The 27925-nt window shown below is 43.1% G+C and overlaps 1 protein-coding gene across 3 annotated transcripts; it reads right to left on the bottom strand.

Moving 5' to 3' along the window:
• Positions 1-4358: 4358 nt before the first annotated feature.
• Positions 4359-26322, bottom strand: LOC120030019 (unhealthy ribosome biogenesis protein 2 homolog). Of its 3 annotated transcripts, XM_038975335.1 has the most exons (10): positions 26288-26322; positions 25444-25583; positions 25150-25326; positions 21204-24540; positions 20389-20549; positions 19954-20064; positions 18798-19040; positions 7834-7930; positions 5885-6024; positions 4359-4828 (listed from the first exon to the last, which is right to left on the bottom strand). In XM_038975335.1, the coding sequence occupies exons 2-10, from the start codon at positions 25567-25569 to the stop codon at positions 4631-4633; spliced, it is 4590 nt and encodes a 1529-aa protein (XP_038831263.1). In that variant the 5' UTR covers positions 25570-25583; positions 26288-26322; the 3' UTR covers positions 4359-4630. The 3 variants fall into 3 exon arrangements, with proteins under 3 accessions (XP_038831263.1, XP_038831264.1, XP_038831265.1); XM_038975336.1 differs by lacking the exons at positions 4359-4828; positions 5885-6024; positions 7834-7930; positions 18798-19040 and adding an exon at positions 19517-19654; XM_038975337.1 differs by lacking the exons at positions 4359-4828; positions 5885-6024; positions 7834-7930; ... (1 more) ...; positions 19954-20064; positions 20389-20549 and adding an exon at positions 20560-21067.
• Positions 26323-27925: the final 1603 nt, after the last annotated feature.

The raw sequence follows: 27925 nt of genomic DNA, 5'->3' as shown, positions 1-27925 counted from the left end.
GATCTTGGAAGGTTAGTGCCTTCACTGAATACCATGCTTTTTGTTAAACATAGTTCTGTAAGACTTACCTCTCCTTAGAATACAAAGCACCTGAGTCACCTTTAGTAAAGGCCATAGTTGCACATTGTGAAATCTTTCCTGACATTTTTCCATCTCATCCGTTGCCCAAAAATAATTACAACAAAATGCCTTGTGTTAAAAGGAAAACACATTCCACCAATCCCTTACTAGTACCTGTACACCACACCAATACACTATCTATACCCCAACAACCACTGCACTTCATTCCTTGCACAGACAGTGTGCTGTTCAGAAAGGCCTCGTCTTTATTTGTAGTACCTATGGTTGGGTGGTAGTACCAACCCTTTTTTACTGTACAGTGATAAGGATGCATGTCATTCCCCCAGCCTGGCTGTATAAGCCTGAAGCTTCTCCCTTGTTCTCCACCCACCAATCCCCTGACATCTGAAATGTTATGGCTAACACACTCATACCCAATCACACATCACCCATGCTGCTTCGAGGGATCTACCAGTGAGATCAGAGCCCCCAGAGTTTGTGCAGCTGCAGAAAATATAGAAAAGGGGCTCTGAGCCCTCACTGGACCAGCACACACTGCTCCCTTTCTCAGGGGTGTCATACACCCCCAAAATCTGAGGGTGCACAACGTATGTGAGGATGACTGGGGGGCTGTTAAAGTTGGAGAATTTCGCATTTTTTAAACACCTGAAACATTCTCCTGCAATCTAGAGCCATAATCATTATGCTAATCTAAGTTTACCTCTTGAGCTGTCTTTATCCTGACTGGTGGTTCTTTTTTTTAAAGAAACTAAATGTGTTTCTCTGCATCTCTGCTAGAATCTGGGTAAAGGATTGAAAGGTATGTGAGTCTATTCAGTATATTTAGTTATTGCTTGCTTTTCTAAAGTCTACCAACCTTGCCACCAGGCATGCCAGCTAAGATAGCTTTTTACTCTAACTTGATTGATAGCCTAAAATGGCTTCTTGGTAGCTAGTTATAAGGTTGGGAACCGATCTGGGCTAGCTAAAGCTAACTTCATAAAATTGCTAAGTGGCTAGTAGCATTACAGAGACAAATCTGATGGGGCACATGCCCCTGTGCCCCTTCTCCCCATCCCAGGTCTACTACCCAGACAGGAAGTATGATAGAATTACATAATGACCATCAATTTTATATAGCCATACCATGGGTACAAGTTGTCTGTTTACCCTCTCTGGTCATTTGAAGGCCATAAGGGATATTCACTAACACAATTAGGCCCATAAATGGCACCCGGATGACACACAGCAACCCTATGAGAATAGGCAGACAGTAATTGTTCAAAATTCTTTGTGTTGTGAGGCAATGTCAAGGTTATGACTTTGGGAGAACTGAGAATGGGAAAGATACCAGCAGAACGCTCATTTTAGCAAAGTAAGGAGGGAATGTGTAAGGGAGCCAGAAATGCCCTACTTCATTATTTAAAGCAGAAGTCTTTCCACTTTGCCTGGATGTCACTGGCCTGCAAGTTTTATATAAACTTTTGGCCAACTGTTGGGTGATTGCAGTGGCCCTTCACTCTAATTAAATAACCAGTTTAATTAAATAAATGAGCTTCAGTGAATCTTATAGGAAACCTTGCCAGGCGAGTTGGTAGATTCAGGCATTGTAAATCATGACAGTTGCAGAAAACCACAGGGAGAAATGGCAGTCCTGACAGATATCTGACCTGGCTAAGTAAAAGCTTTGGCTAAATAAACAAACAGTCTAAGACTAAAACAATCCGTGTTCATGTAATTACTTCACAATGTGTTTATGAGATTTAAGAGTAATTAAAATGGAAACTACATGACCATGGCGCTACAGAACAGCAAGAGGAACTGCCCCTCCCTACCTTCAGGCTATGCTCCAACCCGACACCCAAACCTGAACACTCCGTTCTGCCACCTCAGGTCTCTTAGCCCTCCCACACCTACCCGCTCAGCCCAGTCCAAGCTCTTCTCTGTCCTGGCACCCCAATGCTGGAACCAGCTTCCCCCTGAAGCTAGGACAGCGGAGTCCCTCCCTGCCAATCTTCCGAAAACCTACCCCTTCAAACAGTATCTTAAATAATCCTCCTCACCTCAACCCCCCCTTTCTAGCTCTGACTACGGAGGTCTACTTTCTATGCTTGTGATATGCGGTTGTCCCACCTAGCCATCTTAAGATGAATGCACTAACTGTAAATCGCTCTGGATATGAGCATCTGCCTAATAACTCAAATGTAAAATGAAACATTTAAGACTGGCTGCTCAAACTCAAGGTTGGTAGTGGATAACACACCAACACACACGCACGAGAAATGTCCCATATATTACACGTGTGAGGGAACAAATACTTATTGAGACAAGAGAAAAGGAAAACAACGCTTGCAAAATGAATATATTAAGTCTTACTGAAGGATTTACACTCGCATGAGGAGCCCTTTTGGAAAATGATAGCGTTCAAAAACTGTAGTTCCATAATGACCTTCGCCTGTAAAACAGATCTGTCATACTACTCATTATTTATAAAATTATAAGATGTTCGTTATTCATCTGTGAATGCCAACCCCAAATACAATACACATTTCTCCTAAGATTTTCTCATCTGGTAGTTAATAACAAATGTATGGCAAATCACAAGGGAAAGTTTCAGTCACAATGTTTCATGAGGAATGCGTGTGATAAAGTCAATGACATTCCCCTCCACTATACACTGAGTGTAGAAAACATTAGGAACACCTGCTCTTTCCATGACATAGCTTTCACCTGGTCAGTCTATGATCCCTTATGTCACTTGTTAAATCCACTTCAAAAGCAGTGTAGATTAAAGGGAAGAGACAGGTTAAGGAAGGATTTTAAGCCCTGAGACAATTGAAACTGTGTATGTGTATGGGCGGTAAGTAGCCTAGTGTTTAAGAGCATTGGGCCAGTAACCGAAAGGTCACTGGTTTGAATCCACGAGCCAACAAGGTGAAAGTCTGTCGTTGTGCCCTTGAGCAAGGCACTTATCCAGAGCAACTTATAGGAGCAATTAGGGTTAAGGTTTTTCACACTCAACAGTTTCCTGTGTGTGTCACGAATGGTCCACCACCCAAAGAACATCCAGACAACCTGACAGCCGTGGGAAGCATCGGCGTCAACATGGGCCAGCATCCCTGTGGAATGCTTTCGACACCAACAAATTGATGCTGTTCTGAGGGCAGAAGGGAGTGCAACGCAATATTAGGAAGGTATTCCTAATGTTTTGTACACGCTGTATATGCTGGGTTAAACCATTTCCAGAATTTCCACAATTTGCTTTTGTAATGGTATAGTAATCATTTACTCGTATCCTTTTTCGTCACATCTGAAACAGAGTTCCCAGATAAAGCATACCGTGCCTACAGAGTATTCACACCCCTGGACTTTATCCACATTTTGTTGTTACAACCCAAATTGAAAATTGATTAGAATTGAGATTGTGTCACTGGTCTACCCATACAATACCCCATAACGTCAAAGTGGAATTCCTTTTTTAGAAATGTTTCCAAATGAAAACAAAAAAACATAACATTTTTAGATCCCTTTTATACCATGCTTAAACAATTCAGGAGTTGAAAAAAGTTTTTTTTAAGTTGACGTCCACGCCCCAGTGGAAATCTAATTAGCGTTGGATGCGTTTCAATCCACCGCATCTGCCTATGTCGCACTTCTGCGGTGAAACGTGACAGAGCTAGAGCAGTGTTTGTCAGACCATGAAAATTGGTCTTCTCACACAATACTCTGGAGCATCTGAAAGGTTTTGGATAAAAAGAAACCGAATAGAGCTAAGCACAGGCCAAATCCTAGAGGAAAACCTGGTTCAGTCGGCTTTCTAACAGACACAAATTCACCTTTCAGCTGGACAATAAACTAAAACACAAGGCCAAATATACACTGGACTTGCTTACCAAGACAACATTGAATGTTCTTGAGTGGCCTAGTTAGATTTGACTTAAATCTACTTGAAAATCTATGGCTGGACTTGGAAATGGCTGCCTAGCAATGATCAACAACCAACGTCATTGAAGAATGTTAAAAATAAATGTGCAAATATTGTACAATCCAGGAGTGCAAAGCTCTTAAGAGACTTACCCAGAAAGACTCGCAATTGTAATCACTGCCAAAGGTGATTCTAATATGTATTGACTCAGGGGTGGGAATACTTTATTTTTACGATATTTGATTTATTTTTGTAAAACATGTTTTCACTTTGTCATCATGGGGTATTGTGTGTAGATTGGTGAGCGAAAAAACATTTTAATCCATTTTGAATTCAGTCTGTAACAATTTTTAATAAGTCAAGGTGTATGAATACTTTCTGAAGGCACTGTAAATCAAATCTTGAAAATTGGATAGTCTAAAGTTACAGTAAATTAGCCATCAATACAAGAAAGACCAAACAAGGTATTCAAATAAACACACTTGAGACATAATTTGTTGTCAATTACCTTTTTTTTGTCCCACTACTAAACCAACACACAAACATATATATTTTTTTTAACATGTTTAAACAGTTGTTTAAGAAAAAAACTTGGCTGCTATAAAGAAAAAGTATTTCTGGAAAGCGAGATGGTAGAGGAGAGTGTCAGGCTGTGTATTTCTCCTCTCCTTGCCGCTGGGTTTTATGGTAATGAGTATAACTGCCATAGAGATCGTTGAACACCTCTCTGACACCCATCTGGAGGGTGCTGTTCAAAAACTTAACGTCCTGCTCAACACAGAGGTCCAGGATCCTGTAAACTCCCTCTGTCAGGTGGCTCTTGATGTCTGGTTGCAGAGTAACCTTGAGGGCGTGGAGGAGAGTGGAAAGGAGAAGAAGGGAGGAGAGGGTTTCAATTTGACAGAGTGAGGCTGGGGAAGGGGTATTAAAATGGACTCAGAAACATAATGTTGGTGTGATGAGTGAGACGGCTGATCAGTGTTTTGCCTCTTTCTTACACCTTTATTTGTGAATGCAGCTGCGGCAGTTCTGAAAGCCTGGTAGGAACATAATGTACTGACAGCTGGAAACTGGACAGTGCCTCAACAAAACCTCTTAGAGATGCCAAGGCACATACTGAGGTGTGTTTCTTGGCTTAGTTAACCTTGAAAGAACAATGGTAGCGTTGAACTATTGCTTTAACCAATCTTTTGTTTAATTCTTACTCAAACAGTTTGCTATTACAAATCAATCCTCATGCATCTTTGAGTTTGCTAAATGACATGTTAGTCATTTCATTTAGCAGACGCTCTTACCCAGAGCGACTTACAGTAGAGAGGGCATACATTTTCTTCCCTCTCTCTGCCTGTTCCATGGAAAACGCTGACTATGGCACGCAGTCATGTAACGTGAATGCAGTCTCGTAGACCCTAGGAAAAAATGTGGTTTCTCCACATTGAGACAGTGCCAGATATGCTCAGACGGCATCACAATGAGACAGACAAATAGTCTACCAGAGTCAACAGTAAGTACAGTCCTTTAGAGTACAAGTTGGCACAGGTTGGGACAAGATTATGGCGGAAATGAAAATGTTGACTTCTCTTTCCTTCAAATCTGAGAAGTCCAGAGGACTTGCCTTAGCAGCTCTAAATGCAATACGAAGCATGGTTTAACTCCACAATAACAAACAGCAATGGATCAAATTAAAATCGTGGTATTCAATGTGCAGATAGTGTATTTCCTTCAGATGTAAGGGCTTGTGAGGGATGATAAAGGAGAGAAGGAAGATCTGGAGGCCATTTAAGGCCGAAAATTCATGTTTTCAACCTGCAAAAGTATAATAAAATAGCCTAATCGCCTTTTAAAACTGTGAGCGAAACGTCACGGCCATCTTCCTTGAGAGAAAACCAGAGATCTTACCTTCTGTAGCTCGCTGACGTACTGTGCTACCATGAAGGAGGAGAGGATAGTGAAGCCCTCGGCTGTGGTGGCGATGTGGGAGTACATGCGTTCCACCAGACGAGCACACTTCAAAAGCACCTCCGCATTGATCTCAGGGGCTGGGGAATAGAAGAGCAAAGCTTTTTGAAAACTAGACCACACCAAACGCTGAAGGCTAAACATTTATTTCAGCCAGAACTCCAGAAGTGGTACAACTTGTACAAAATGGTGACTGAGTGATGCAGCAGTGTGTGTTCAGAGTGCACTGTTGTCCTAAAACAGACTTGGGCTGTATTGCTGATGAAAGCACAGCATTTGAATCAAATCCCAAGGGTGCGGGCTGAGAATTAATATTTTGTGAATGGATTGTGACAGAGCAGTACAATAAGAATAGGGTTTTGTATAAGCTGAGACTTCAATCATGATAGCTAAGAGCAGAATATGGAGCAACAAGAGCCATTTAACCATTCTAATTGTGTATAGACTAATGTTTATGCTCACAGTCTGCATAAAACAAACAGTTTAGCCCATTAGACAACAAAGGCCCGGTTGGAACAATTTATCCATCCCTTTTTTCCTCTCGTGACTCATTGGATGTACAGTATAGCTATACCCACAGAGGAGAAATATGGGCATTGTCTGGGTGGCAGGTATTGCCAAACAACCCAGTCGCCATGAAATTTATCCTGTGAGGGTTACTATATTTCACAGAGCCAGCCAGGAACTAATTACATGACGTGCTGAGCCTGACATGCTAGTTAAAACGAATGAGCTGCTCCACTCCATTTTTCCTTCTTGACCCTTCCTCCTCTGTCTGGAACAGGGGAGGTATGCCCAGAAGTCTGCAGTGGTGGCCTCCTTTGGCTATGGAAGACGAACACAAACAGTCTTCTCATTAAGAACGTGTTATCTATGATATCAAAAAAATAAACTCCACCTGAAGACAATTACTGTTGAATAATTGAGTATGTCATCATTTCCTTTTCGTCAATAATGTCAGGTAAGCTCTGATGTTGAAATCATGTTGCTGTCTTATGTTGTTCCTTTCAGAAACAGGAAAACAATGTATCCTGAATATGCTGATCACTTAGCTGAATACAGCGCCTCAACACTGATTCAACTCATAAGGGATGCATTTAGCAGTACAGGATTACAGGGTTTTAACAAGGTGTTCATCCACGAGCTTGGCTGGGACTCCAGCTGTGCACTGTGCTTTTCATGTCTCCTTTGACAGTTCTGTCACCCTCAGTGGGATTTTTTTTTTTTGTATTTCCCTCACGTTGTTTTTGATCCAGTCCACGGGGACCAGCAGGGCATACAACCAGCAACAGAAATGTAACATTACTGAAGGAGAAACCATTCTTCTCCTTTCTCTCTTCCCACTGGGTAAGGTCGGCGGATTAAAATAGGCCCAGTTTCATGTGTAGTCTGCTTGGGAATGTGGAGCGGGCACGACCACCTCTTACATAGTATAACATGATACGACTCACCTATAACATACTTCAGTGCCATGAAATACTCTTGCCCGATTAACAGGACTGGTTAGCCTGGCGACAGTATTCTGGCGTCGTTTGACACTGACAGCACATATCTACAGAGGACTCCCTTGGGAGGAACCCAGGCTAAATATGTCAACTTTTAAAACAACAGGAGGTGTCATATTTATCAAGGGGTGTGATGATTAAATGCTGAAAAATACATTTAATACACATGAAGATGGGTGGTCGCTCTTCTTTAAAATGGGAACCAACAGGAAAATAGAAACTGCTAAATAATTTATTGGAAGAACACTTAGTCAATTCCTGTAAACACCAATGTCATTCCTGTCACTTGAGGTTATGAGTTAATGGGTGAATACTTAGATTACTGTATGAAGTGGTGGATGGGTGAGTGAATAAATGATTGAATGCATGAACCGATGGCCTTACCTCTCTCGGCCTCGCCCTTCTGTCTCCCCTCATGCATGATGGAGACCACCAGGCGGTAGAAACAGTTGAGGAAAGACGGTGCCGCTTTCAGCATCACCTGGGTACATACCAAAATAGGGCCACATTACAAAAAGTTCAACTTTGACAACATTGCATTTGGAAGACATTTAGATTTTATCATGTGCCATCAGTCTCTAAACAAGAGAGAGAGAAAAAGAAAACTGGCCCACAATTCTCAGACGCTGCGATATTCCTATGAGTCATCAGTCAGCGAGGTAATAGTTTCCATGCACCCTCCAGTGTTCACGCCAAAGACGTGCCCCTCTCCAGAGCACATCTGCCTCCACTTAAGCACCCCTCTGGCACAGACCAACAGCCCTTTCCAGAAATTGATTCTGAAGTTTGTCTCTGAGAAAAGAAACTGCTTCATTGCCTACAGCGGGAGGCAGTGGGATATTTTCCCTGGTTACCACCCTCAAAATATGTTCAATGTCAGATTGAAACAGGCTAACTTAGGTGCTGGCCTGGATCCAAGGTTGACGGAGAATAATAGTCAAGGCGAATGGGGAAGCTAGTCACTCCCTTGGGCGCTTGTGTAAAAGGCTGAATCAAGCCAGGGAAAGATTCTGGTTGTGTTCCTCTGCTCAGACGTTGCTGATGCATGTCAGATCTTTCAACGTCTGGATAGGTAATTTTTGTATCAGCTAACATCATGTTACAATAACCTGGTGCCCGAATGGGTTTGAGACTAAAAAACCTGCAGCATAGTTGTTGTCAAAGTCCTGCAAATAGGATCATGTTATTGTGAATTTGGATTCAAATTCTGGTACAGTGAGAATTGTTCTTATTAACCTGAGTTGCCAGACAATCTTTCTAAGGGTCAATCCGTAGATCAGTGGACACTGAATGCACAATATGATTTCCTGGGTAAATGATAAAACACTAGCAACGGTCAACGAAATTGTTAAAAACAATTCTAATGAATGTAACAATTGGACAACGGGTGAAGATTTGTAAAAATTTATTAATCCCCAGATATTGACTGAATTATACAAAAAACTTTTTTTTGCTGGTATGGACAAATATAGAAAGTTCAGGGATTTTTGTGGGAATTCAGGTATTACTTTTTTCCCCTTAAAATGCACTTGTATATTTTCTTATTGTATCAGGTATTTTTTGTGTGTGTGTTAAAATAAAGAAAATGGGTGCCTCCCGGGTGGCGCAGTGTGGTAGCTGTGCCACCAGAGATACTGGGTTCGGGCTCTGTCGCAGCCGGCCGCGACCGGGAGGCCCATGGGGCGGCGCACAATTGGCCCAGCGTCGTCCGGGTTAGGGAGGGCTTGGCCGGCAGGGATATCCTTGTCTCATCACGCACTAGCGACTCCTGTGTCGGGCCGGGCGCAGTGCACGTTGACCAGGTCGCCAGGTGTACGGTGTTTCCTCCGACACATTGGTGCGGCTGGCTTCCGGATTGGATGTGCATTGTGTCAATAAGCAGCACGGCTTGGTTGGGTTGTGTTTCGGAGGACGCATGGCTCTCGACCTTCGCCTCTCCCGAGTCCGTACCGGAGTTGCAGCGATGAGACAAGATTGTAACTACCACCAATTGGATACCACGAAATCGGGGAGAAAAAAGGGGTAAAAATAAATAAATAACTAAAGAAAGAAAACAATACAGTATGTGCGACATTTGCATAAATACACCAAGTGTATTTACATATATGATTAAATTAACAAAGGGGTGGAACAGGGTTGCAACCACCAAACACTTGTCCGTCTACCTTACCTGCGCCGTCTAGACTGCCTCATTAATTACTGTTGTCACGTCCTCTTGCATAATTCAACAAGTTTCAATAGCAGGATTCCCTACGATTACAAATCCTCAATCTTCGTTCTAAATTACAACTATCCCTTTGGGGGGGGGGGGGGGGGGGGGGGGGTTACAGGTACATTATTCATTTCAAATTCTAAGTTTATACATCGTACCCGTAGGCTGCCACTCAAAACAAAAACAGTAAGAATAATGTATTTAGTATAAACAAGAAAAGAAAACAACGTCCAATCCCATTCCCCAACCCCACGTCTCCATTCAGAGGGTGAATGGCCACAGGGTACAGGGTATGGTAGCAGGTGCCAGGCACTCCGGTATGATTGTGTCAAGAACTGCAAAGCTGTTGGGTTTTTCACACTTAAAAGTTGCCCGTGTGTATCAAGAATGGTCCACCACCCAAGGGACATCCAGCCAACTTGACACAACTGTGGGTAGCATTAGAGTCCATATGCCCAGCATCCCTGTGGAACACTTGACCCCTTGTAGAGTCTATGACGAATTAAGGCTGTTCTAAGGGCAAAAGGGTTCATTATTAGGTATTTTGATATTTTAATGGACAATAAAATGTGCTTTTCTTTCAAAAACAAGGACATTTCAAAGTGACCATAAACTTTTGAATGGTAGTGTATATGTATCTATATATTAGAGGTCGACCGATCATGATTTTTCAACGCCGATACCGATTGGAGGACCAAAAAAAGCCGATACCAATTAAATCGGCCGATTTATATTTATTTCTTTGTAATAATGACAACTACAACAATACTGAATGAACAGTTATTTTAACTTAATATAATACATCAATAAAATCAATTTAGCCTCAAATAAATAATGAAACATGTTCAATTTGGTTTAAATAATGCAAAAACAAAGTGTTGGAGAAGAAAGTAAAAGTGCAATATGTGCCATGTAAGAAAGCTAACGTTTAAGTTCCTTGCTCAGAACATGAAAACATATGAAAGCTGGTGGTTCCTTTTAACATGAGTCTTCAATATTCCCAGGTAAGAAGTTTTAGGTTGTAGTTATTATAGGAATTATAGGACTATTTCTCTCTATACCATTTGTATTTCATATACCTTTGACTTTTGGATGTTCTTATAGGCACTTTAGTATTGCCAGTGTAACAGAGTATAGCTTCCGTCCCTCTCCTCGCCCCTACCTGGGCTCGAACCAGGGACACATCGACAACAGCCACCCTCGAAGCATCGTTACCCATCGCTCCACAAAAATCGCGGCCCTTGCAGAGCATGGGGCACAACTACTTCGAGGTCTCAGAGCGAGTGACGTCACCAATTGAGTTAGCGGGGCGCGCCCTAACTAGCTAGCCATTTCACATTACACCAGCCTAATCTCGGGAGTTGATAGGCTTGAAGTCATAAACAGCTCAATGCACAGCGAAGTGCTGCTGGCAAATGCAGGAAAGTACTGTTTGAATGAATGCTTACGAGCCTGCTGCTCCCTACCACCGCTCAGTCAGACAGCTCTATCAAATATCAAATCATAGACTTAATTATAACATAATAACACACAGAAATACGAGCCTTTGGTCATTAATAAGGTCAAATCCGGAAACTATCATTTCGAAAACAAAACGTTTATTCTTTCAGTGAAATATGCAACCGTTCCGTATTTTATCTAACGGGTGGCATCCCTAAGTCTAAATATTGCTGTTACGTTGCACAACCTTCAATGTTATGTCATAATTATGTACAATTGTGGCAAATTAATTGCGGTCTTTGTTAGGAATAAATGGTCTTCACACAGTTCGCAACGAGCCAGGCAGCCCAAACTGCTGTATATACCCTGACTCTGCTTGCACAGAATGCAAGAGAAGTGATACAACTTCCCTAGTTAAAAGAAATTCATGTTAGCAGGCAATATTAACTAAATATGCAGGTTTAAAAATATATACTTGTGTATTGATTTTAAAGAAAGACATTGATGTTTATGGTTAGGTACACATTGGTGCAACTACAATGCTTTTTTCGCGAATGCGCTCGTTAAATCATCAGCCGTGTGGCGAAGTAGGCTGTGATTCGATGATAAATTAACAGGCACCGCATCGATTATATGCAACGCAGGACAAGCTAGATAAACTAGTAATATCATCAACCATGTGTAGTTAACTAGTGATTATGGAGTTATGCTTGGGGTTGTACTTGGGGTTGTATTTGGGGTGTTCTTGGGGTTGTACTCATCCTTCTTCTTCCTCCAAACACGGCGAGTGGAGTTTAGACCAAAAAGCTCAATTTTTGTCTCATCAGACCACATGACCTTCTCCCATTCCTCCTCTGGATCATCCAGATGGTCATTGGCAAACTTCAGACAGGCCTGGACATGCGCTGGCTTGAGCAGGGGGACCTTGCGTGCGCTGCAGGATTTTAATCCATGACGGCGTAGTGTTACTAATGGTTTTCTTTGAGACTGTGGTCCCAGCTCTCTTCAGGTCATTGACCAGGTCCTGCCGTGTAGTTCTGGGCTGATCCCTCACCTTCCTCATGATCATTGATGCCCCACGGAGGTGAGATCTTGCATGGAGCCCCAGACCGAGGGTGATTGACCGTCATCTTGAACTTCTTCCATTTTCTAATAATTGCGCCAACAGTTGTTGCCTTCTCACCAAGCTGCTTGCCTATTGTCCTGTAGCCCATCCCAGCCTTGTGCAGGTCTACAATTTTATCCCTGATGTCCTTACACAGCTCTCTGGTCTTGGCCATTGTGGAGAGGTTGGAGTCTGTTTGATTGAGTGTGTGGACAGGTGTCTTTTATACAGGTAACGAGTTCAAACAGGTGCAGTTAATACAGGTAATGAGTGGAGAACAGGAGGGCTTCTTAAACAAAAACAGGTCTGTGAGAGCCGGAATTCTTACTGGTTGGTAGGTGATCAAATACTTATGTCGTCATGCAATAAAATGCAAATTACTTAAAAATCATACAATGTGATTTTCTGGATTTTTGTTTTAGATTCCGTCTCTCACAGTTGAAATGTACCTATGATAAAAAATTACAGACCTCTACTTGCTTTGTAAGTAGGAAAACCTGCAAAATCGGCAGTGTAGCAAATACTTGTTCTCCCCACTATATATAAATGGGATGGCGTATCGCTGCAGAATGCTGCGTTATCCATGCTGGTTAAGTGTGCCTTGAATTCTAAATAAATCACTGACAGTGTCACCAGCAAAGCACCCCCACACCCCCTCCTCCATGCTTCACGGTGGGAACCACACATGCAGAGATCATACGTTCACCTACTCTGCGTCTCAAAGACATGGCGGTTGGAACCAAAAACCTCAAATTTGGACTCCAGACCAAAGGACAAATTTCCACCGGTCTAATGTCCATTGCTCGTGTTTCTTGGCTCAAGCGAGTCTCTCATTCTTATTGGTGTCCTTTAGTAGTGGTTTCTTTGCAGCAACTCGACCATGAAGACCTGATTCACACAGTCTCCAATGAACAGCTGATGTTGAGATGTCTGTTACTTGAACTCTGTGAAGCATTTAATTCGGCTGCAACATCAGAGGCTGGTAACTAATGAACTTATCCTCTGCAGCAGAGGTAACTCTGGGTCTTCATGAGAGTCAGTTTCATCATATCACTTGATGGTTTTTGCGACTGCACTTGAAGAAACTTTAGAAGTTCTTAAATGTCTGTATTGACGGACCTTCATGTCTTAAAGTAATGATGGACACTTGTTTCTCTTTACTTATTTGAGCTGTTCATGCCATAATATGGACTTGGTCTTTTACCAAATAGGGTTGGTATACAGAAGGTGGCCCTATCTTGTTACGACACAACTGATTGGATCAAACACATTAATAAATTCCACAAATGTATTTAACAAGGCACACCTGATAATTGAAATGCATTCCTGGTGACTACCTCATGAATCTGGTTGAGAGAATGCCAAGAGTGTGCAAAGCTGTCATCAAGGCAAAGGGTGGCTACTTTGAAGAATATCAAATATAAAATAAATTGTGATTTTTTAAAAACACTTTTTTGGTTACTACATGATTCCATGTGTTATTTCATAGTTTTGATGTCCTCACTATTATTTCACGATGTAGAAAATAGTACAAATAAAGAAAAACCCTTGAATGAGTAGGTGTCCAAAATGGTACTCTGTGTGTGTGTGTGTGTGTGTGTGTGTGTGAACACATGCGCACAGTTGAAGTCGGAAGTTTACATAGCCAAATACATTGCAACTCAGTTTTTCACAATTCCTGACATTTAATCCTAGTAAAAATTCCCTGTCTTAGGTCAGTTAGGATCACCACTTTATTTTAAGAATGTGAAATGTCAGAATAATAATAGAGAGAATGATATATTTCAGCTTGTATTTCTGTTATCACATTCCCAGTGGGTCAGAAGTTTACATGCACTCAATTAGTATTATGTAGCATTGCCATTAAAATTGTTTAACTTGGGTCAAACATTTTGGGTAGCTGTCCACAAGCTTCCCACAATAAGTTGGGTGAATTTTGTCCCATTCCTCCTGACAGAGCTGGTGGAACTGAGTCAGGTTTATAGGCCTCCTTGCTCACACACGCATTTTCAGTTCTGCCCACAAATTTCTATAGGTTTGAGGTCAGGGATTTGTGATGGCCACTCCAATACCTTGACTTTGTTGTTCTTGAGCCATTTTTGCCACAACCTTGGAAGTATGCTTGGGGTCATTGTCCATTTGGAAGACCCATTTGCGACCAAGCTTTAACTTCCTGACTGATGTCTTGAGATGTTGCTTCAATATATCCACATAATTTTCCGTCCTCATAATGCCATCTATTTTGTGGAGCGCACCAGTCCTTCCTGCAGCAAAGCACCCCCACAACATGATGCTGCCACCCCCGTGCTTCACGGTTGGGATGGTGTTCTTCAGCTTAAAAGGCTCCCCCTTTTTCCTCCAAACATAACGATGGTCATTATGGCCAAACTGTTCTATTTTTGTTTCATCAGACCAGAGGACATTACTCCAAAAAGTACGATCTTTGTCCCCATGTGCAGTTGCAAACCGTAGTCTGGCTTTTTTAATGGCGGTTTTGGAGCAGTGGCTTCTTCTTTGCTGAGCGGCCTTTCAGGTTATGTCGCTATAGGACTCGTTTTACTGTGGATATAGATACTTTTGTACCTGTTTCCTCCAGCATCTTCACATGGTCCTTTGCTGTTGTTCTGGGATTGATTTGCACTTTTCGCACCAAATATCTGAGCGGTATGACGACAGCGTGGTCCCATGGTGTTTATACATGCGTACTATTGTTTGTACAGATGAACGTGGTACCTTCGGCGTTGGAAATTGCTCCCAAGGATGAACCAGACTTGTGGAGGTCTACAATCTATTTCTGAGGTCTTGGCTGATTTCTTTTGATTTTCCCATCATGTCAAGCAAAGAGGCACTGAGTTTGACAGTTGGCCTTGAAATACATCCACAGGTACACCTCCAATTGACTCAAATGATGTAAATTTGCCTATCAGAAGCTTCTAAAGCATGACATCATTTTCTGGAATTTTCCAAGCTGTTTAAAGGCACAGTCAACTTAGTGTATGTAAACTTCTGACCCCCTGGAATTGTGATACAGTGAATTATAAGTGAAATAACCTGTCTGTAAACAGTTGTTGGAAAAGTTACTGGTGTCATGCACAAAGTAGATATCCTAACCAACATACCAAAACTATAGTTTGTTAACAAGAAATTTGTGGAGTGGTTGAAAAATGAGTGTTTACATACACTCCAACCTAAGTGTATGTAAACTTCCGACTTCAACTGTAATATTGCCTCCTAACATGAATTTATTTTAACTAAATATGCAGGTTAAAAATATATACCTCTGTGTATTGATTTTAAAGGCATTGACGTTTATGGTAAGGTACATTTGTGCAACGATTGTGCTTTTTTCGCGAATTAGCTTTTGTTAAATCATCCCCCGTTTGGCGAAGTAGGCTGTGATTCGATGATAAATTAACAGGCACAGCATTGATTATATGCAACGCAGGACAAGCTAGTTAACCTAGTAATATCATCAACCATGTGTAGTTAATCACTAGTTATGTTAAGATTTAATGTGTTTTTTATAAGATAAGTTTAATGCTACCTAGCAACTTACCTTGGCCCCTTGCTGCACTCGTGTGGTCAGCCTGGTGGTCAGCCTGCCACGCAGTTTCCTCATGGAATGCAATGTAATCGGCCATAATTGGCATCCAAAAATACCGATTGTTATGAAAACTTGAAAATCGGCCATGCCAATTAATCGGTCGACCTCTAATCTTGACAAACAGACAATACATCCCTCCCTACCTTGTAGGCTTACCCAGTATTGAAGGCTTGGCAATCTCTGAATGTTTTGGGTAATAAAATTTTGGGTGTTTCGTAACAGATGTCTCTTTCCATTCATCATTTGGCCTCTATACAGTTTGGATAATTGATTCATTTTATTTATCAATAAAAATAAAAAAAAGTTTGGAGACCTACTCATTCAAGGGTTTTTATTTTTACTGTATTGTAGAATAATAGCGAAGACATCAAAACTAACTTTGTCAGATGGCTACTGCGTTTGCTATACAGATAGACGTACAGATTTTCGATCCAAATATTTTGTACAAAGATAAGCATAATATTGTTAGATTATAGGTGTAACTCTTGTAGTCTTCCTCACCTGAAGTTCAACTGTCAGAGTCAGTTAGAGCGCCCGAGTGGCGCAGCGGTCTAAGGCACTGCATCTCAGCGCTAGAGGCGTCACTACAGACACCCTAGTTCGAATCCAGGCTTTATCACAACCGGCCGTGATTGGGAGTTCCATAGGGCAGCGCACAATTGTCCCAGCGTCGCCCGGGTTTGCCCGGTGTAGGCTGTCATTGTAAATAATAATTTGTTAACTGACTTGCCTAGTTAAATATTATTATTTTTTATTTTTTTTAAATAGGCCTGCAGTAGCTAAAGCTTAATAATAGCCACACCATACCAAACCTTAAACATTTCTAAACTTTATTAGGGTAATATCAAAATTAAGTCAAGCTATTGTTTATAGGGAAAATACAAGCAGAAAAGCAAATGTAAAGCAGGGAAAATAAACGCACTACCATCCCCTGTGCCCCCCAAAAAACACAAACTTACACAAAATAAAAAGTTTGCCCCTCCCCTATTTTGGATCACACCTCGCCCCAGTAAAATTAGATCTCTCCCTAATAAAAATCACACCTATCTAAACATACTTTAAATTGTTTGCGAGATCAAACAGATCATCCTTATAATTCGAGTGTTAATTTTCGGAAGTTGTTTTAATTTCAGCGCATCTAAATTTGTAAAAATTTCAATTGTATGTTTTTAAAATTCCACAAAAAATGAACAGCCATCAAAATAAAGTGATCTTTCTTCTCTTTCACTCTAACATGCTAACTACATCGCTTGCCTCGCATGCATTGCAAAATAAATGTAGACATACATGTTATTCAATTATTGCACCCACACTGCTCGCATGCGCCAATGAGCGTCTGCGTTGTCAAAGGCTAAAATAGAAGTCAGTTCTATTTGTGACGGTGATCGCGCTGCAAGTCCTGCCTCTCTCATCTCCTCATTGGTTTATAGAAGTAGATACCCACGTGCCATCTCCTCATTGGTTATACCCACGTGGGTGACTGAAAGACGATCGGAGGTCGGTGGTGGTAATACACCTTTTATGAAAGTTAATTGCCAATCGCCATATAAGTCCAAAGAAGAAAATCCTGGAAGGAGGAGAGATGACTAGAAATAACCCGGTTGACCGTTTTATCTATGGATTAATTGTCGGAGTAGAGGACCTTGTGCATTTCAGGTAAAATAACAACAACGTTTATATCCCAGGACAAATTAGCTAGCAACAGCAAGCTAGCTAAATAGGACAAATTAGCTAGCAACTGCAAGCTAGCTAGCTAAATTGCCATAAATGTTTAATGCTTTTCGACCTGTCCCCAAATTAACATAATTGGTTCAGAGTTTGTTTTGCTATTTCAACCTGCGTGTCTTGATCGCGTTTGGTGTGGGGGGACAAAATCAATTTGCGCACGATGGCATGTGCGAGGCCGGTTTGGGTACCGTGTAAGTGTCGAGACGGTATGTTAAATCCCTGAGAAGCTTCAGCGTTCTTATAGATTCAACAGAAAGACAATGTATTCTATTAAGACCATTTCAGTCATTACCGGAGTGTGTTTGATAGGTCATTACAAACCTTTCCGCGGTTGTAACATTAACGGGAGGAAAAAAACAACAGGAACAAGCAAAAAATATGAAAGTCACAGGATTAAAATGAAAGCAATCAATCGAAATGCGATTAAAGTGACAAGTGGATTTTTGCACTCCTTGAGCACAGGAAATAGATGGCTGAAAAAGACAGATCCTCAGGTGGACGGTGCATGTGCGTTGCTAAAAACACTAGGCATGCCAACTGTTTCGCTTGCCAGGAGAGAAACTAATATTCCCTTTGCTGCAGTGCACATGTCTGCGCCAGCATCTTAGCATGCAACCGTGTTATCTATCTACTCGTCTAAGCCTTGCATTCCATTGTTTATGACAATAAAGGAAATGCTGTTTTGTCCGACATGAACAGCAAATTAAACAAATCAGGCACTCGGTGCATTGACATTTTAAAGTGTTCAGGCTTTCGATTACCGAGAAGCCAGGTTTGAGTTTTTAGCATAGGGGAAGGAGGGAAATGGAGCAATCCCCAGCACTGACAATGATTCAGTCTCACACCCTGAGGGTGTCTGGGTGAAAGGGACAAATCAGAAGGCCATATTTGTGTATATGAAACTAATCCACAATGAGAGATTAGAAGAGCACAAAACAGGGACTCTTGTGTTGTACTTCAGAGGGGAAATGTGATGCAAACCCCAGGCAAAATGTGCTCTGCTGTAGTGTTATTCAGCACAAGCCACCCTCCAAAATATATCAAAGAACACAGTGGGCAAAGGCCATATTGAGAGACAAAGGTCTACAGTAGCCTCAACAGCACTCACTTTACTTGAGTCATTCTTTTAAAAGGTATCTTTATTTTCTCAAGCAAGACAATTGGGTGCTTTATCCACCACTGACCATCCGTGTGCCCAAGGTTGAAGTAAAAACATAAAAGATGCATGAAGTGACATTTATCGAACCCAGGCCACTAACCTGCGGATGATACCGGATGACTGCAAACAGAGCCTCGTGAATGGCCTCAAAGGTAGCGTGGTAGACTTCCATCGTCAGGTGCTCAAGGGGGACAAACTGCAGGGCCCCCAGCACCATGGTCACGTGGTGGGGGTTGGAGAGCATCCTCTCCCCCTGACGGAGCATGGTTGTCAGAGTGTCCAACACCGGCACGGTCAGAGCAGCAGTCAGGGTTGGCTCCTTGCCAGCCTCCTTCACTAGAAACTGAGAGAGAGCAGAGAGGACCGTGGGAGTTGAACCAGAGATGAATATAACGAGGAATATGGATTTAAGATGGAGGACAGAAAGAGAGAAACTAGCAAGGAGTGAAGTACTACATCCTGTATGGGTTCTCAAAATGTGCTGTCTCAATGTTTTACTATGGTTGTTGACAACAATAAGTAAATAAATGTGGCAATTAAGCAATGAAAGTTTAAATTTGGATTTGGCAATAGGGCGAAGTAACCCATAGAGAGAACAGAGAAAAACTGATATACTGTAGACCAATTAAGGTGTGAGGCAACATTCCTGTTTGTAAGTGTTGTGAACACAGTGAGGGATTGTAGTTGTGTTGTAACACCTAACGTTAGTTATTCCTGCAGAGTTGCAATGAGGTGAGAAGGGGCAATATTGATAAATGAAAACAGATTCAGCTTGATTAAACGGGACAGTAACAGGGAGGGAGAGACACTTACTGCTGCAGCCCAAAATTGGCTTTCCCCAGCTAAATAAATTCTTCTCCAGTATCAGATCCAAGACCCAGGAGACAGTGCAGCGGAGGAGAAGCGTGACATGCTTTGTAACGGACAGCCAGACTGTGGTTCTAATTACAGTGCTCTCTGCAATGCCCAAAGGGGGTTTCTACGTTAGATAGGAAACACATTTACCCTTTAAGTCAATGATAAGTCTATGCCAAAGCCAATGATTTGTTTTGTTTTGTCCCTCTTGAAGCATGGACGCAGGTTTTTAAGTGAGAAAGACGCAGGTTTTTAAGTGAGAAGGACACATTGTATCTTCACCCTAATTGGATTTTGAGTGATTCTAGCTCAAATAATATTTTTCAGTGGCATCAATTGATTTGGATAAACAATCCTTGTTTATCCAAATCAGCACATCAAATGTCACAGTGAATACTTACTACTAAGGCAGATATGATCTGAGGTGCAATGAGCCAGAACGCCTTTAAGCAGGTTTCTGGAAGCAGGCCGCTGGCAAGCAACTTCGTTATCGTCACAGTTGAAAGGACTTCCTGCAAAATACAGTGTGCTCTTTGTAGTGTGTCAACAAAGCCCACATAACCATTTTAGGGAAAATCTCTGTAGAGGAGAACTGAGAAGAGTGAAAATTGAGGGATTCCTGTGCTTAAGTATCTATTAGGAAAAATATATGGCTAGGTTTTAAAGGTGGCGTCAAATACAATTTAGTAGCCCATATAGGAAATGTTATCCAGACTTCAGTGTTTAAGTATTCAGGACACCAAATACAGTAGCTTGTAACCCAGATAGCATAATTCTACAGTAACTAGTAATATCACAACTTGTACAGTAACACTTGCAGTAAATATAACACTTACCCTATGACAGCCGCTCCTGAACTTGGAGGTATCCAGTCCGTCTCGGAGCAGCAGCAGGAGAAGGTGGAACTGTTCTGGGGTACTCCTGACCAGCAGCTGGTCCAGAAGCTCCTTTACTGGCTCCTCCAGGGACCTCACCTCTGATACTGACAGCCATGGGGCTAACAAAGAAGCATTATGGTTAACATTAAATAATAGGCGTGAAGTATCAAGTATCTATCCATAAAGCTATCATTATATTTATCCATTACCGGGAAATTGAGATGGTTTCTAAATGTAGAATTCTTTTGAATAATATTTTTTTATAACAATATGTATTATTGTGTTCAAGAGTAATTCTGTGCAAATTCTTAATTATGTCTGTTTTAGTTATCAATGTCTGTCAGCAATGTCACAGGAAATGTACTTTGACATTTACTTGAGCGCTATTTTACAGATATTATGAGCAGGAGGAAATCACACAACGCACACACAGGTGAGCATCTCAGAATACACTGTACCAAGTCTGATTAAAAAAAAAACTTTCATTGTTGTGGAATAAGAGGGGGGAGAGAGGTTAAGGCGGACACTGCTCTTTCTGTGGATTATCAATAGGATCAGGGACTGGATGAAATCCTGGACGGTTTTTAGGAAAGTCAGCCAAGCAGAGGTGTCCACGGTTTGAAAGTGGCCCTTATTGCTGTGTGAAAAGAGAGCTGTCATTCCCACGGGGGGACCAGGATGAATATGTATGAACTTTCCAATTTTTAAGTCGCTCTGGATAAGAGCGTCTGCTAAATGACTTAAATGTAAAATGTAAATGTAAGAGCTCGTACCTGCAAGCAGTTTGTGGACATTCTGCAGAATTGCCACAAAGAGCTCCTCCTGACCTAGGGCTTTGGTAATCTCTGCAGCAGCGTAGTACGCTGAGAGGAAGTGAAGCGATGAGACGAGGAAGTCCATAGGGCGCTGGGATGGGCACAGCTCTCTGAGAATCTGCTGGCTGAAGCTCCTGTACATGCCCATGTGGCTTAGACTCTCCTGTGTGATGCCCTCGCTAGGCTCATTTTGGGGGCAAGCACAGGCCAGCTCGCTCCTCAACATCCCGGTCACCACATCCACGGAGAAGGCCTGGCCTAGTAGACTGCCTGTCTGAGCCCTCAGGCTGGCCTGGATGGCAGGGCCCATGACAGCAGTGGTCTTCCCCAGTAATTGACTCAGGGTCTCAGCTAGCTGCTTGGTTGTCCTGAGGCTGGATGTCATGGCCTGGCACAGTGTGTTCATAGACGCAAGCAGGATCTGTACGGCGAACAGGCCCCCTGTTTCAATGTTTCCTGGGAGAGAAGACAAAGCCATAACGGCCACCTCGCTATTGACCAAGTAGGTGGTGAATTTCTCCAGGTTAAGGCGGACACTGCTCTTTCTGTGGATTATCAATAGGATCAGGGACTGGATGAAATCCTGGACGGTTTTTAGGAAAGTCAGCCAAGCAGAGGTGTCCACGGTTTGAAAGTGGCCCTTATTGCTGTGTGAAAAGAGAGCTGTCAAAGCTGCCTCCAAGAGGCTACTCCCATGCACAATCTTTAAAACATGATGGGAATTATTCCCTGCCAGAAGCAACCCCATGAGACTGAAGAGCTGATTCAGCAGATGTATTGTTACGGCAGGCTTCACATCATTATGTAGCTGTGTGTCTGTGACCATGAGGAATAAAAGTAAAAAGAGCCCTGAAAAGTCTTCAGAGGACATTCCATCTGGGTTAAGAGCATTGGTGACTTGAAGTAAGCTTAAAAGGTTATCGGCTTGACTTTGAGATAGGGTTATAGAGGCTCCGGTCGTACTAGAGTTCAGTATGTGTTGGGCTATGGACTCCAGTCTCTTCAAAGCAGAATGGGATTCACTGACATCACCATCTGACTGAGTTACTGCACTTCCTTTGTCTCCAGCTGTCGAACAGCTTACTTCACTCAACTTCATGAGTGCAGGACAGACAGAGGCCATGTCTGGGATGCCGCTGAGAATCCCCACAATCCTTTGAGTGACACATCTGACAACAGCAGAGTAAATAGTGGGTAACTCGACAAGAACAAGGCTCTCAAGCAGATCTTTGGAAATGAGAGAGACAGACAGCCTCTCAGTGGTGTCATCTGGTGTCTTCTGAAGTAGGGAGCTGAGGAGAACATCAGCTATATGACACACTTCGTCCTCAGTGAGGAATGGCAAGATCATTGGTAGGTTTGTGGTAACGAGGTACCAATGTGCCACTGGGTACGTGCTGGCATCCACACTACTGACCTGACGGTCCCATAGCTGGTCACTCTGCTGGCAGAGTTGAGGGGCTCCTCTCCCCACAATGTACTGGGCTGCTCTGCGGAGGACATCTGAAGCTCTAGTCTGTGCCAAGAGCTCATTGCTTAGGATAACTTTCTTCATTTGTTGGAGAGTGAGCAGTTTTTGCAGGAGGTGGGTCATGGGGCTCCAGTGCTGGTCGATGGGAGAGGCCTGATCTTCACCTGTCGCCATCACACCAGAGAGAATACCTATGTCGTCTAGTATGTTAACGCTAGCTGGGTCCGCTGGAGATGTGTATTTTGTACAGTGAATCTGAAAGAGGGTGTCCACCTCCACCCAAGTGTACTTTAGCAGAAGGCCTGCATCTTGGACTTTCTGACACCCAGGGACGTCTGGGGCCTGGCCTTCAGCCAGCTGCAGCACTGGCTTCACCACCTGGAGCATCTTCTCCATCAGAGCCTGGGTTTGCCTCACAACAGGAACTGGTGTGCTGTTGTCCAAAGTTTTCAGGCTGAACAACACAGAGTACAAGAGCACACTCAAGGAGAACAACTTCAGGGACATGTCTCCGTTTCCTTCCAGATCCGGGAGTACATAGCTTGTTACGTTCTCTAAAATGAGGCAGCATATTTCCAGACTCTGGCTGGTGGGGTTGTCCAGAAGGCATGTGCTGAGCGTCCTATGCACTGCCTCTGGGAGAACGGGCTGTCGGCGCTCATCCATTGCTGGGCGGCAGATGACAGCCAGGAGCTCCTCGAAGAGCTTGGGGAGCTGCCTCAGCTTGGCGTAGATCTGGAGAACAGAGGAGATGAGGGCCTCGCGTGCCTTCCTAACCCGTGGCTCTGTGCAGTCGGAATCAATCCATCCTGCCGACAGCAGCTCGTCCAGGTCCGGCTCTATGATCAGGTGGTTGAGACTGAGCAGGGCTTTTAGACAGCGGTACCATGCTGATATGCTGGGCTGGGCATTGTTCAACAACAGCTTCACCACCTTCCTGTAGAAAATCAACTGAACCTCCTTGTACTTTATCCTGTCAGCCGCCACATTGTAAATGTCTGCCGTCAAGCATAAATTCAAGAGGTTCTCCAAAGTCAGCAGAGCTAAGCTCCAGTTTTCCCCATCAAACAGGTCTTTGAGAGTCACCTCATTTGTGAAATCCAAGGCAGTGATTAACTGTGTTAACATGTGAAAGCAGAGTACTTTATTATCTCCTCCTTTACAGTAGGCATCCAGAGAGAACTTGAAGAGCAGTGGGAGGGAACTCGACCTGACCGCAAAATGGAGATCAGTGTCACAGTACCCTTGTGCACAAAGCTTTGAGAGTATCGAGTTGACTGGGGAGAGTAGGCCTTTCCCCGCTGCTCGCTTCTTCATCCCTGGCTCCTCCTTTGAGAGGAGCTCCTCCTTATAGGCCTGGAGGTGGTCTGGCAGGAAGAGAGCAGACTGCAGGATGGTGTCCACTTTCCCACGGATGTCCCTACTCAGGTGCTGGCGGACACGAGGGTCATCCTCGGCCATCCAGGCCCTGGAAGTCAGTAGGTGTCTGAGTAGGAGGAGGTGCTGGAGCAGGTGTGTTGTGACTTGGGCAAACACGCGGTTGGCGTTGGGCTGCTGCTTTTGGACCGCGAGGTAGCTACTCAGGGTAAGGAGGAGGACCTCAAACACCTGGGGTGTCAGGGGATCTGTGGCTTGCTGCTGACTGAGCTTGGAGCAGCCCAGGGCACACAGCTTGGCCAACAGCTCCACCAGTAGCTCATACTTAGTGGTGAATGTGACAGAGAGGACTGAGGAGGAAAGGATGCCCTGACAGCAGCTCAACACGGTGGAGACAGACGCTGAGGAGGTCCCTGAGGCAAACTCCTGAATCCTTTCAATTATAACCTGGAAAGAAAAATCACCTGTCAAAAATCGATACATTCAATAAAACAGGTGTACTTTTTTTACAATTATTTTACCAGGTAAGTTGACTGAGAACACATTCATTTACAGCAATGACCTGGGGAATAGTTACAGGGGAGAGGAGGGGGATGAATGAACCAATTGTAAGTTGGGGATGATTAGGTGACCGTGATGGTATGAGGGTCAGATTGGGAATTTAGCCAGGACACCGGGGTTAACACCCCTACTCCTTCAATAAGCGCCATGGGATCTTCAGTGACCACAGAGAGTCTGGACACCCATTTAACATCCCATCCAAAAGATGGCAGCCTACACAGGGCAATGTCCCCAATCACTGCCCTGGGGCATTGGAATATTTATTTTAGACCAGAGGAAAGGGTGCCTCCTACTGGCCCTCCAACACCACTTCCAGCAGCATCTTGTCTCCCATCCAGGGACCAACCCTGCTTAGCTTCAGAAGCAAGCCAGCAGTGAGATGCAGGGTGGTACGCTGTACCATCAATGTCCTTATCTTGAAAAGCATCAAACTAACTTAAGCTGCTAAAAGTGTAGCGATTACATACTGATCATCGGCACTTATGACCAACTTACCTGCGCTACTGCCAAACGAAGGCTGATGGTTTTTCCTTGGCTCAACACACTGTGTAGCTTTTTGCTGTGCAAAATATCATCCAGGTAGATCCACAAGCCTTCCACCACCACCTGTGGCAACTCCACTTTCTTACTGTAAAAGCCTGTCAATGCATGACTTATCCAATCAAAGAGTACCTGTAAGGAGATATAAAACACAGCACTTCAATATAAAACAAATAAGGTTTACAGAGACAATAGGATAAACATGCTGGTATAATTCACCTAATATCTGATGATGGGCAGATGTGTTACCTGTTCTTTGTTAGGAAGTAAGCACTGTGATGAAATCCATGCAAAACGGGCAAGCTTCAGTTTGTCCACCCAGGGTGTCTTGGGGTTTTTGAGCTTCAAGTGAATACCAGAGTACATGGCAGCCATATCTGAAGCCCGGCCTGTGGAGAAATTGAGTCAATACAGTTCTCAGACTAAAGGACTTACCTTATTTGGCCAGTAGAGGGAGACGTTTACTTAAAGTTAAATTCTGACTGCTTAGTATAATGGAGGAAGCTAGTGAATGGACTTGAAACCGCAAGAATCCACATGATTGTGAAATAAAAATGAAATGCATTTGTATGTCACATACACTATATACAACAGGTGTAGGTAGACCTTGCCGTGAAATGCACCATGCATGGAGTGCACTGGTCAAACAAACGTGTAATCAGATTTGTTTTATAGCAAGTAGCATTGACTACATGATGAGCTATTACTGTTTTATTACAGATATACACATATTTGGTACTAGCTTTAGTTACTAACTCGCCAAGGTTGTTTCTGCAATGCTAACATCTGTCAAAAATGACATGTCAAGTCGAAAGAAGTAAATAATACAAGTGAAAGTCATTCATATTTAGTGTGTTATGAGGTTGTAACAAAATCGAAGGAGACGCTAGAAAGAACAAGCGTGAATCTACTTGATCAACGGCTAGCATGCACGGCTAAGCTAAATCAAGTTAAGCTAATCATGGGTCTTTCAGCTGTGCTTTTAACTAAGAAAATACGAGGCAATGTCTGAACAATTCAAACACTACTCATTTTAATAAAATTATGAATTATAAACCGATTTTGTTAGCAAATTATGTTAGATGTTACTTACTATTTCAACACCAACACGTGTTCCGGTGTTTTCACAGACAAACTTTAACCTTTACCCTTTGAACTCCGCTGTATCCAGACAAAAACAATCGAGTGCTGGTGATTGCTCACTTTTTTTTTAAAACGTAACCTTAATTTAACTAGGCAAGTCAGTTAAGAACAAATTCTTATTCTTAGTTGATAGTTATTCAGGAAAACAAATTATGCCATTTGTCCATAAACATTTGAGATATTAACCATCTTTTTAAAGCACTTAAAAGTTTAACATACTGAGAAATATTACAGGAAATTATGGATAAGTTACTTTATATAATTTTATATAAATTATTTGGTTACTTTTCCACTATTAATAATAAACTCAGCAAAAAAAGAAGCGTCCCGTTTCCAGGACTTTCAAAGATAATTCGTAAAAATCCAAATAACTTCACAGATCTTCATTGTAAAGGGTTTAAACAATGTTTCCCATGCTTGTTCAATGAACCATAAACAATGAATGAACATGCACCTGTGGAACAGTCGTTAAGACACTAACAGCTTACAGATGGTAGGCAATTAATGTCACAGTTATGAAAACTTAGGACACTAAAGAGGCCTTTCTACTCACTCTGAAAAACACCAAAAGAAATATGCCCAGGGTCCCTGCGTGAATGTGTCTTAGGCATGCTGCAAGGAGGCATGAGGACTGCAGATGTGGCCAGGGCAATAAATTGCAATGTCCGTACTGTGAGACGCCTAAGACAGCGCTACAGGAAGACAGGACGGACAGCTGATCGCAGTGGCAGACCACGTGTAACAACACCTGCACAGGATCGGTACATCCGGACATCACACCTGCGGGACAGGTACAGGATGGCAACAACAACTGCCTGAGTTACACTAGGAACGCACAATCCCTCCATCAGTGCTCAGACTGTCTGCAATAGGCTGAGAGAAGCTGGACTGGGGGCTTGTAGGCCTGTTGTAAGGCAGGTCCTCACCAGACATCACCGGAAACAACGTCGCCTATGGGAACAAACCCATCGTCGCTGGACCAGACAGGACTGCCAAAAAGTGCTCTTCACTGACGAGTCGCGGTTTTGTCTCACCAGGGGTGATGGTCGGATTCGCGTTTATCGTTGAAGGAATGAGCGTTACACCGAGGCTTGTACTCTGGAGCAGGATCGATTTGGAGGTGGAGGGTCCGTCATGGTCTGGGGCGGTGTGTCACAGCATCATCGGACTGAGCTTGTTGTCATTGGGAAGACATCCTCCTCCCTCATGTGGTACCCTTCCTGCAGGCTCATCCTGACATGACCCTCCAGCATGACAATGCCACCAGCCATACTGCTCGTTCTGTGCATGATTTCCTGCAAGACAGGAATGTCAGTGTTCTGCCATGGCCAGCGAAGAGCCCGGATCTCAATCCCATTGAGCACGTCTGGGACCTGTTGGAATGGAGGGTGAGGGATAGGGCCATTACCCCTAGAAATGTCCGGGAACTTGCCGGTGCCTTGGTGGAAGAGTGGGGTAACATCTCACAGCAAGAACTGGCAAATCTGGTGCAGTCCATGAGGAGGAGATGCACTGCAATACCTAATGCAGCTGGTGGCCACACCAGATAATGACTGTTAATTTTGACCCCCCCTCCCTCTTTGTTGAG

The sequence above is a fragment of the Salvelinus namaycush genome, chromosome 35, assembly GCF_016432855.1.
Source record: "Salvelinus namaycush isolate Seneca chromosome 35, SaNama_1.0, whole genome shotgun sequence".
Lineage (NCBI taxonomy): Eukaryota > Metazoa > Chordata > Actinopteri > Salmoniformes > Salmonidae > Salvelinus > Salvelinus namaycush.
Note: the sequence above shows the minus strand (reverse complement) of the source record. Positions and strands in the feature narration are given on the sequence as shown.